The 11831-nt window shown below is 40.3% G+C and overlaps 1 protein-coding gene across 8 annotated transcripts in view; it reads left to right on the forward strand.

Moving 5' to 3' along the window:
- Positions 1-43: 43 nt before the first annotated feature.
- Positions 44-11831, forward strand: part of IQCH (IQ motif containing H) — a 53587-nt gene continuing 41799 nt past the window's right edge. For 3 of the 8 annotated variants that reach the window (XM_027688256.1, XM_027688261.1, XM_027688259.1), the window contains exons 1-8: positions 57-138; positions 811-927; positions 1275-1372; positions 1701-1815; positions 3322-3444; positions 9825-9936; positions 10663-10791; positions 11182-11399. In XM_027688256.1, the coding sequence (XP_027544057.1) occupies positions 103-138; positions 811-927; positions 1275-1372; positions 1701-1815; positions 3322-3444; positions 9825-9936; positions 10663-10791; positions 11182-11399 (948 nt within the window). In that variant the 5' untranslated portion in view covers positions 57-102. Of the gene's footprint in view, positions 139-456; positions 596-810; positions 928-1274; positions 1373-1700; positions 1931-3321; positions 3445-9824; positions 9995-10662; positions 10792-11181; positions 11400-11831 lie in introns of those variants that run through there. The other 5 variants (XM_027688260.1, XM_027688258.1, XM_027688257.1 and 2 more) reach the window with 5 other exon arrangements.

An 11831-nucleotide genomic window follows, 5' to 3' on the forward strand; every position in this document is an offset into this window, starting at 1 on the left:
CGCGGGCGCCCCCCCGGCTCGGTGTGCTCTCCCCCCCCTCCGCGGCGGGGCGGATGGTGCGGCCCGGCAGCGCGTCCCGTTGCCGGGTGAGGCGGTGCCGCCATGGCCGCGCCGGGAGCGGGGCTGGGAGCGGGAAAGGTGGGTTCGGGAGCGCCGGGAACGGCCGCTCCTGCCCCCGGACCGGCCCCTCCGGCCACGGCAGAGCAGCTGCGGGGCTCCCCGTCACGTCTCGGGACCCCGGGTCACCCCTCGGCTGAGGCGCGGCGCGCCCTGATGTTGCTGAGGGGATGGGGGGGTGCGGGGCGTCCGGTCCTCCCTGAGGGGAGGCGGCCGGTGGGTGTCGGGTCAGGGCTTGGGCTATGGAAATGCTGCGTAAATGCCGTGGGTTTTAGCCTAGCGAGACCTCGAAATTGTTTAGTTAAGGTAAATACGCGTTTTTGACGTGGTTCCTCACAGGCTGCCCCGAGTTTTAAGTCCTTTATTAAGGGTTTTGAGGTCCCTGCCCAGTGAAGCCACCTGTGCTGCGAGACGTGTGTGAAATGTATAAGGAAACAGAGAACCTCAGTCCTGAAGTTTATTCTCAGTGCTTTGTGAGGTTTGTTTTCAAATTGATTTTTTTTTTCCAGCTTTTCTAGAGTCAATGACTAAGTCATTGGCTTGATATGCTCTTATTTATAACAGCGCAGAAGAATGAGAGGTCATATGTATTTTTTCCTGTATTTAAGAAGCATTTAATTTGGATTAAATCCTTCTCTCTAATCCCGTGAGGCTTGGTTACAGGTATAATTTTTGTTCTAACTTGCTTTTTAGGTTCAAGAAGACCTTCACAAACTTAAAATGGAAAATATCAACCTGAAAGGAACAATGGAAGCTGTGGATATCAGTGACCTCAGAACAGCACCTGAAAGAACTGAACTTGGGCTGAGAGTAAGTAAAATAGAGCAGACCCAGAAGATTATTCAGTTTTTGAGGTCTCTGTCAGTAACTCGCTTGGAGCCACTTATTTGTCATCCTGCAGGATCCCTTTCCAATCAGCAAATGATGGGATTCCTCAGACATTACAGTTCAGAACATTGGCTTCATTTTTTTGGGTCATCAGAATGAATTGGTCTTGTGCCCATCAGCCGAAATCAGATTTTCAGTCCAACAGAGGCACAAAGTTTATCATCTTTTCAGTCAAGTGAAGATCTGGTTTGCTGAATTAACTGAGTTAAATTTAATATCCCTCGTACCTTTGTAGTAGTCTAAACATTATTTTTTTCCCCTTTTAACAGAAATGTGCTGAAAATTATTTAAACACTATAAGTGGACAAGTGTTACCTGTTTGTTCTGCTGGTAATAAAGAAGTAAATTCAAAAGAGCCCCCTAAATGGTAAGTGAAGCAGCTGTTCTATTGCACCAAGACACAAAAACTGTGGTAACAGAATTTTGTAAAGCGAGTGGGAGCATTGGCCCAGATGAAGTTAGTTTGGTCATGTGCTATTTTGGTTTCATTTTAAGGTAAAAAAACAATACAAAAGTAAATGTTAGTTCTGAGAAGCTACAGCAGCATTCTGCTAATTGCTCTGGCTTTATTTTTGCTAAATGCAGATGTAAATAAAATATAGTCTTTTGGATCCAGTCAGATCAAAGTAGTATGGGTTTAATAGGTAAAATCAATGTAATTTTAAAAAACCTCACTGTTTTTCTTTCTAAACCAGGGCCCTTCCTTCTGGGGCTTCTCAGAAGCAGCTGGTTTTACCTCGAGTCCCTGTCGAGCCTGTGACTGTCCAGACATGCAGCAAAGCAGCCCCACGTGTGTCTCAAGGTTCTCAGGTCTGAACTAACACCCTAATTATTCTGCCAGAGACCCTATTAAATGAGTAACACGGAGCATAAGTGATGTTTGCAGGAGTTGGGATAAAACCAGGTTGCAGCCATATAAGCACAGGTGCTGTTTTCACATCAAAACTTGTCATATGGACAATAGCTTGTCCACAGGTGTCAGAATAGGCTTAGAATTATTGTTTAATATTGTTATTTCTGAGTCTTAGCAGCAGCAGGATAAGTCTGCAAACCCAGCTCAGGGGAATTTGGGAAGCACTGTCCCTCTTATCTTTTTTTCCCCTACTATGTGGTGGAATTGGTTTTTTTCTCCTAATAAAGCCTGGGAACCATAAAGAGTTGTCTTCCACTCCTGCCCTGATCATTTCCCTGTCAGAGAGGGGACTTTGCATTGTGAATCATCTCCTGTTTTAATTGAGAAGGTGCTCAATTCCCCCCAATACTTTTTTAATGGCACCAGCAGTTTCCTCTCTGCAGTACGGTGTGTTACAGTAATAAAATAAATACCACAAAAGCACTGATGAGGTGAAAATTGAACTTTCTGTCTCTGTGCAGCCATGTGGGTAAAAGAGTAATTGGCTTGGATAATAACTTTTGTTCTTACAACCCCAAATCTAAATGAGCATCTCATTGATACATCTGCTTGTAATTACTATCAAAAGAAGGTATTGTGCAGATAAATAAATTAAACCATTTTAAGTGCTTTCACAAGGTAATACAATTGTTTAATTGTTCAAATGCACATCTAATGATTCTTGAACTTTTTGTGGCATGTTCTATTTGTAAAAAGTGGAATTTTCATAGGTTTATTTTTATGTTTGAGACCCCTGGTGGCCTAGTGGTTAGCGTGCAGGACTTTCACTGCTGCGACCACGGGTTCAAATCGCGGTCTCCTGGCCTGATGGAGGTCGTTAGCCCTGTGTGGCCATCCATCTATGAGAAGGACACTCTAAACAAACCTACGTCCTGAGGACCTCACTGCCATTGTCCAAGCTTGCTTGGCCCCGGCAGATGAACCTTAGGATTAAAGGGTGGGCTCAGTTCAGCGCAGGCTGTGTCTCACCTAAAAAATCCATTGCGCAGGCTGGAAAGGTAAAAGACCTTTCCCCAAATCTTCGTTCGCGAAGATGGGCCATTATTTTTATGTTTATGCAGCAGAATACGAACCAAAACGTTTTCAACTTAAGAAACTTCTACTGCAATAAAAACATTGGGCATGGCTTTTGGCTTTAATAAATTTCCACAGGTGTGGAAATTTCAGAGCTTGGACTGGAATTAATTGGACAACGTTTGGCAAAAGTATATCTGTGGGTAGTAGTTGTAATCCTTGCAAAGTTTTCCACTGAGCACTTTGTTTGCCCAGTTCTGTATGGAGTCAAATAACATGAATTTTTATCATTATTTTGCAAATTTATTAGACATATTAGGCAATTCCTGCTTATAAGCACTTCTGTCCTGGTGCAGTTATTTTAAAATTATGCCTATTCTATATTTCAGCAGCAGGTGGAAATGGATATTAAAATCATGCTTGACCCAGAGAACATGGAAAATAAAGCTGGTTTAAAACATCAGAATGATGAGATCAGGCTGCCACTTATAACTAAGAAAAAATCTGCTCCTGTAAGTAACTTATATCAATTTATGGGCTTGTTATATGCATTGTTTTGCACTATTATAATTAATGTGTATTAAACCTAAAGAAAAGAAATATTTTAAGTGATAATACCACATAAATTCCTAATTTTTGGCATTGATATATAAGGATCAAAACATTTTGAGTGATAATACTGGGAAAAAACAAACGTGTAGTGTAACAGGTTTAGGGCCCAAGATCCCAATCCAGCAAAAGTATAAGTTATATATGAGAATATACCTGGTCAGTAATCTCAGGAAAATCAGGGGGAGGAGATGAGCAAACTGGAACTTGTGGAGTTTTGGGTATGACCCAAAGATCAGAGCAGAAGTAAAAGGAATTTTATTGATAAAAAATGGCCTTTCAGTTGTTCATTCTCTTGCCATTTCTTAAAATTTCGTCAAATGGCAAGAACACATTCTGTTTTCCAATAATAACAAGATTGTTGGGAATAAGTGAAAAATGCTTTTGCTTTGTTTTTATGCTCTTTTTAGTTGATTTTTTTTTTTTGCCACATGACTGCTGACCCTGAGCAGAAATCAGTGTCAGAATTAAAAAAATAGGGCTTCTACTGAAGGAGAATCAGAATCCTACACAAACTTAGGTGTCACATCTTATTTTTCTGATGTGGTTTGGGAGGGAATGTTGAGTTGCACTTCCTGCTGGGAGCACTTTGGAACACGGGGGACAAATTCAGCTCCTTCCTTTCCATGTGGAGATATTTCCATGTCTTGGAGATCCCAAGTGTCTTGTAGATCTACAAGTTCTTCTGGAGCGCAGCCTTTCTTTTATATCTGCTCAAGCTGTTTCCCTGAGGGAAACAAGGGATATCAAGGACTTCCACAACCCTCTCCTAGGAGTATCCTGAGTCCTGTCCGTCAAATCAACCCTTCTCTCCTCTTCTCTCTGCCCTGGGAATGTTCAAGCTGTGCAAGGTTAAGTTTTGATTCTTCCAACTTTCTGGTCTGTAACTGCTGCTCCACTTAAATAAACAGTTGAACGTGAAGAGGACGTTTTTAGCAAAGTATGCTTTTAGAAAACTAAGTTAATAGGCACAGGCATCCCTCCAAAAATCAATTATGTTCCCAAATTTAGCACAGCACTGTGGTCCACATGCCCAATGGTCTCACGTGGGGATGCTCTTCTATGATTTAATTTATGGAATGGAATATTATGCAGCAAGCCCAGTGCTCTCAGAGATATTCTGGGGTGTTTGCTTTTAAACAACATCAAGAGGATCTGTGAATGGCACAGTTGTGAGCTGCCACTTGTAAAAAATGATTTTTGAAAGCTGTTGCCCAGACTAAGAGGTGATTTGTCTACCCCTGTGATACAGAGTTAATTAGAAAAAAGCATCATGGCTAATAGCTTTTTAGAACCACTCTAAAACACTCACAGAGAGGAATATTATCCTACTGCAGAGAGCCATGTGTTTTACCACTCTCCCTGAAACACTGAGCACAGAAAACTTCTTATTGGTGACTTAAATTACAAGCATTTAGTGGGAACGAGTCAGGCTCTCAAATCCATATTTACAGTTGCTGAGGCACTGACAGGGAGATGGGCTGAAAATCAAGTAGGTATTTCATCTCCAATTTATTCTATTTAAAATGATTAGATTAATATTACGATATTATTTATTCTGTTTTCATCCTGTGACACAGTGTGGTGGTTTGGAATGTCCTAGGGATAAAATGTTGCAATCAGGATTTGCAAAATCCTCTGCTGGGATGTGAATTTTTTGTTGAGCACGATCCCCACCAGCACTTACAGCAGTGACTGCATATGATATACATGATCATACCTGATATATATGATGACAAATAGCAACTAACGTGAATCCGTGTGTACCTGCGGGTCTGAATTTGTTAATTTTTGATGAAATACAGGTTAAAGTCGCTACAATAATTCAGGCAGGTGGTCCCTGCCCGGTGTTTGCCGTCAGAGGGCGCTGCTCGTACACGCACGTGCCCAGGTGTGTCCGGGAGGTCAAGGAGCAGCTCCCCCCCAAAAAAAAATCACCGGAATTAAGGAAATTAAAAAGTCTAATTGCTTGCTTAACTGCATTCAGGTGTATTCCGAGAGCTTTGAAGGACAGCTGAGCAGTTAAAAACACGGTGAGATTAAAACCGCGGCTTTGAGGTGATGAGGGAGGTCGAGCACAAACCTACCTGGACTTTTTATTATCCTGCCCTTGGAGTAGTTTGAAAAAATTATTAGTAACGAGCTCATTGTTTCACAAAAATGTCTTCTTTTCTTGCTCTTTGGTATTATAAAGTTGCTGATGTTGAGTTTTATCATAGAAAGTAAGAACAATTAACTGTTGCCCTTTTGTGCCTTTTTGGGTCTGATTATAAAACCTCATTCTCTGTAAAGTTCTGGAGTTATTTTAAAAGGAGGGCTGTAATTCTGTTTGAAACACAGACTGGGCATCACTTTATTTTGCAGCCTATGTGTGGGTAACAAATGAAAAATGATGAGTGGATAATTATTAAATATGTATACTTCCCATGGAGCACCCAGCAAAAGGAGCAGTAATCTGAATTGCAGCAAAAATAATTCTGACATCCTGCTGCAATGTGGGGAAGATTCACAGCTCCACCTTTCATTTTCAGAGGACTGCTGTTCTCTTACAGAATTATGCTGGCACTTTTTGGTCCTTGTTTTCTTATAAATGTATATTATACTGTAAACTGAGGAATCTTTTCATTTATTCATAAGGTAGAATTTAATATGGTGATGATTTCTAGCCTTTATGAGTTGCATCTTACCTAGTGTGACTGTAATGGTGATGGCAGTGATTCTGGAGGGGGGATTTTAAGCTGACTTGTTTGAGCACAACCATACTAATCATATCCTCAATTATTCATTCTTTATTCACTTGCTTCTCCCTGAAAGTGTATTTATTTCCAAGATCATAAAGCAAGGGCAATTCCTTTCGTTTCAAAAGAAGTTGTAGAAGAAAATGAGGTCTTTTGGTGCTCCAAACCTGGTTGTGTTTTAAACCTCTACATATGGCCATAATTACAGCCAAGGTAGAGTTTGGCAGTGGGAGCAGAATGAGACTTAAACAAATGGATGTTCCACTACAGTAAATCAAAATAAGCTGGTTGGGTTTGTATTACGGTGTGTAATCATAATAAGCAGCCCAGTGATTTAATAAAAATCCTCTTGTCACTAAAAATAAAAAGGGAATAATTGGAGAGAGGGAGTTAACAGATGACTCCAGTCAGCCTGGAAGTGGGGACGTGAAGGTCACTCCCATCTCTGCTGACAAACGGAGAGAACGTTTTGTTGGTAAACAAATTAATCTTTGCAAAGGTCACCATTTGTTTGAAGTTTTTTTCTCCAGTTCTTGTCAGCTGGAATTGGAGATTGACTGTCGTTCTGCAAGGCAGGGGTGCAGCCAGAGCTGCTGAAGCTGGTGCTGTTCGGGATCAGCATTCCCTGACAAACCCAGAGCCTGATTGGGATGCCATGGGCTGCTGCTTTCCAGCTGTCTCTGGACAAGGGATGAGCCCACCCCTGAATCCCAATAAGTTGTTCCTGCCTATCCCCCCCTCGTGGATCTGGCCCTTTGCCACGAGGAAAACGTAGAGGAGTTCAAGCCAGCAATTATCTTTTTCACTTCCTTCTGTGCTGCTTCTGTTGCCTTTGCAAAAAGCAGATGTGGGATTCTCCAAAGTTCTCCAGCTATTCTCCTTCCCACCTGTTAGGGTGGAATTTTGATGGAGGTGGGTTTCTGGTAGCTCATGAAGGGGAACAAGCTTGATTTTTCCAAGCACATGGAAAATTGACAGTTCAGACTGTCATCTCTGGTAACTTTGAGAGCTTAAAGTAGGCAAGAATAACATAAGATGTTATTCTTGATGCAATTTCCAATTTTTTCCAATTAAACTTGCCTTCCACAAAACTCTTACCTGACAGCATATTAAAAATTGCCCTTAGTTCTATTAATTTTGTTTTGCTGAGCTTCCTCCTTCCCTTTATAGTGGGAAGCACTGTGTCCATCAAACCTTGACAGGAACTTCTTGACAAAAAATGTGGGGCTAGATGGCAGTCTGGAGGAGATAAATGGAAGGATAAATTACTCTGTTATAAACCTTTTTTACCATCACTATCAAGCCCTGTGATTTTCTGCTATTTACTTATCAAATCTCATCTATCTAATTGTCCTGGTTGATAAACTGTAGTTTTGACACACAATACTGATATTTTCTGTGTATTTAATACTAATTTCTATTCTGGGTGAAAAACACATTTATAAAGATATTTACCCCCCAAAAAAGAAAAAAAGACATTGTTCTAGTTAAATATTGCTGGGTAAAAAGAAAACAAATAGAGAACTAATCAGAAAATCCCTGTGGTGTTCCAACAAGTGCCCTATTTAAAATGAAGCAAAAAAGAAAAAATAAAGTGGGAGAGGTTTATCCACAGGAGAAAAACACTTTAGAAAGGGTAATAGAATTGTTTTTCTCATGTCCCAGGTTAATTACACTCAGAAGCTCTTGAAATGAAAAAATAGTTTTTCAGCACACTCCAAGCATATTTTAAGGCAAGTCAGCCTTAGTCTGCCCTGCAAATGAAGTGCTCTCTTCCAGCCCTATACAACTGAGCTTTAAAAGTGCCCAGGATGGAGCAACGATGCCAAAAGTAAAACCTTAATATTATTTTTTAAGGTCTTATTGTTGTAATTTCATGGGCTTCAGTTTAGTGAAAGTAAGTGCCAGAATTAAAGCAGTTTGTCACCTTTTGCTTTGATATCTTAGTGAATTCTTCCAGAGGGCAGCTAATGGAGCAATCAGAGTGCTGGAAGAGCATGGAAAGGGGTGGAAATTGGGTGGGATTTTGGTGGGGAACTGTTCTGGGTCAGCTCCATGTTGCCTGTAATACATGAGGAGGTGGATCATGGCACTGGGCAGTGTAAATGAGTGATTAAATTACATTTTAGTTGCATCAATCTTTGTTTTAATATGACACCTGCCATGGACTTTATAGAAATTAAAGAAGAATTAAACCTGTGTCCAGTTAAAAAAATCCCCAAGCCTCCAGGCTGCTTTTGAACTCACACACTCCACCTGAATTGCCTTTCTTTGTAGCTTATTACATCTCTAGAAACACAATTAAAATATATATATATATATGTGCTGTTTATCATAAGAAAACTCCTGGGACTTAAATTAGGATAAAACCAGTAGTAAAACCAGTGCTGCTTTAAGGAGTCACTTTAATTAAATTCTTTCCTTTCATATATTTTTGTGGTGTCCTCAACAAACTGCTGGGGTGAGAGTGAGTAGGAAAGTGTGGTTTATAATTTCTTTTTCTCAGTATCAAACCACTTATTTGCCAACTGGTGTAAAGTTAATCTTTGTTGGGTGTTTATTGGTGTTTTCTTGGAACACAAGGACATGAAGATTTCTCCATCTTGATCCCTTAAAGCAGAATGGTCTGTAATGGCCAGAACTGAAATGAGTGCCTGGAAGATTCTCTATTATGATAAAAAGTACATGTTTTCTCTCTCCCTGCTGTCTCTTGTGGGCAGTGTTATTATACAAATTGGGAGGAAAAATTAGAATAGTTAATTTTGATCTGTCTCATTTCCCTGCTAGGATTAGAAGCAGCTCTTTAGAATTTCTTCTCCCTTTCTAGAAAGTTGATGGTTGATGTTATTCAGTAATTATGACACAATAGTGCTCAAAGATCCCAATCGTGGCCTGGATTGTACTAAAAACTTAATAATCAGTCATTAAAAGCTAATATTTTAAGGCAGAAAGCCCCAATGTGCTCTGGTAGAGCTAAATACCATTATTCCCATTTTGCAGCTCTATTAATATTTCCCAACTTTCTGATTTGATCTATTTATTATTATTATTTCAGGTAGTTAATCATTCATAATGAAATAATTTTTTAAAAAAGCAAATAAACAATTTTCCAGCCCGTGGCATCAGGTCATCAGTAGAGTTCAAACATTTCTATCCAATGTTCCTTTTTCCTTTTCCTCCTGGTACCTTGCCCAAGTATGCATTTTATATATTTAAAGGCTGTTCTGTCAAGAAACACCCTGTTTACACTATATTTATTAAAATTAAGCAAACTTCTTGTGATTTTTAGTATGTAGTACACTGATTTTTGCATAGCAAAAGTCACAGGACATCAATTGAGTTTAATTAACTTTATTATAAATTTCTGAAGTAACGACAGTAGATGATACTGTGGCATGTTCATAAGTAGTAAAAGTTGTTAAATCTTAATGAAACCACTCATGGCAGAAATTATATTTATTATTTATTACTGTGGGAGTAGAGAAGTGTAGCTCTGTAAATGCCACATTTCCCTTTGTTAAAAGGAGTTCTGTTTTCCTTCCCAGATGTGCAGTCAGAAGACAGGGAAAGGCCACACAGTTGCCACCCTTTGGGGTTTCCCTGCCTTTCCACCCGTGGATTCTCCCTTACCCCTGCTGGAAGAGGACACCCCAAAAGGTGGGTGCTGTGGCCACCAGGTATGAGCTACATAAAGCAGAGTTGATGTTTGCAGCAGGTATGTGGTAAATGAATTTTCTGGCACCTGAAAACTTGTAAGAATTGGGATCTCAAACATCACCAAGACTCAACTTCAGGCTCCTCACTCCAAAGAGGAGCTGCTGTAGGACATGGTGTGTGTTGTGTTGAGCATCAGCTGAGTCAGTTCTGCTAATTCAGGGGGTTCAGTTGCTGCTGGAGAGAAGAACTGGGTGTGATGGAGGTTCTTGAGTGACTAAATAAATCAAATGATCATGATTAACATCTAGTTATTAATCATTCAATCTTAACTACACCTGCACTTGCACTGTTTTAGCCATCAGTGCCTCTTCATGGTTCTCTTGTGTTTACAAGAGTTCATTCTCAGCCATTCTGCATTTTAACTTGCATTGCCCAAGCATATAATTATATATACACAAGCATAGAATTCCCTTTCAGAATCAGCACTGGTAGAGTATCTTTCATGTATTTGTCAATTTTTATAGGCAAAGCTCACCTTCCTTGAAGGTAAAATATTGAATATTGAAAGGTATGATGAATCTTTCAGTTAAAGAAAACTGCTGCTTTTGTACTTTGGATGTAGAACTTGGCTGTGCCTTTGTTTAATTCTTTCTTCATTGCTGCTAATTGATTTTCTTTCGTAGCTGGAACACATGTGAATTGTTCAGGAATGTCATCTTCTTGTAGGTGCTCTGAGCCTAACTGGCCAAAGGCTTATCCTTCCAGCAGCAAAGATAACTCTGCAGACCCCTCCTGTTGTATCCAAGGCAGCACCTTCCCAGGAATTTCCCAGGCAGCACAAGAAATCAGCTGTAGGTGAGTACAAACATCCAGCAACCATCACTTGCATCTCCAACTTCACTCCCAGGTCCTTGTTTTATCTCCTGAGGAAGGAGCTCCCTCAAATTCCCAAGTGCACAAAGATGTATGTGAGCATCCCGTGTCTTGCAGCTGAACAGGAATCAGAGTCCTTAATTCCTGGGAGGATTTTGGTTCCTGTTTGTTTCTGGAATCCTCCTGTGGGTTCCAAGTTTCAACTTGTGAGCACCTGGATCTGGAGCTCTGACGGTTGGGTGTCATGGAAAGGCAGAATTCCTGTAAATCATGACTTTCAGCAGCTAATCAAGCCTCTATTTTGCCACGTGATTAAATGAATTACTGATAATTAATGAATGAAACCTGCAATCAATGTTTTCCTTTGTACAGGAGAGATTATTAGCAGTAGGCTGGACCCTGAGAATACAGACACCACCACCTTCCCAAACTCCAAGGAAGCAATTTCTGGCACATCTTCCTCTAGCAAAGGTAACACTGCAGCACTTCCATCCAGCAGCTCCGTGGTTTCAACAAGGAAATCAAAGCCAGTGCGGACATATCCAGCTCAGCAGTTGGAATGTGAGGGGCAGATTCCCTCTCAGACACAGGTATTTGATTAAATTGATTGATCACTCAGACACTGAGGATAATAAGGTTTTTATTCATGTTTTTAATACCGTCTTCACCACAGCTGGTTTAGGAAGTGACCTGAAATCACCGAGTTAGTACAGGAGGGTTTGAACCAAATCCAGTAAATAGGAACTAAAATAAGAAATACTTCATGTATTGCCTATTTCTACTTTCTCAAGATTTCTACCTAAATTTGTCTGGTTTTTTTTTTCCCCACGTCTTAGAAAACCAAGATTTCACAATCTTAAAAAATAAGTTTAGAAAGGATGTGATGAGGTTATCCAGATCTCCAGGCAGAATTACCTGTACCTGTAATATTGCAAACAGATGTTTTTCTAACCTGTTCTGAAAACTTTGGGTGATAGCAACTCCACAGCCTCCCTAGACCATCTGTTCCAGTGCTTAACTAA

Source organism: Neopelma chrysocephalum, unplaced genomic scaffold (assembly GCF_003984885.1).
Source record: "Neopelma chrysocephalum unplaced genomic scaffold, ASM398488v2 Primary Assembly neopelma1_75, whole genome shotgun sequence".
Lineage (NCBI taxonomy): Eukaryota > Metazoa > Chordata > Aves > Passeriformes > Pipridae > Neopelma > Neopelma chrysocephalum.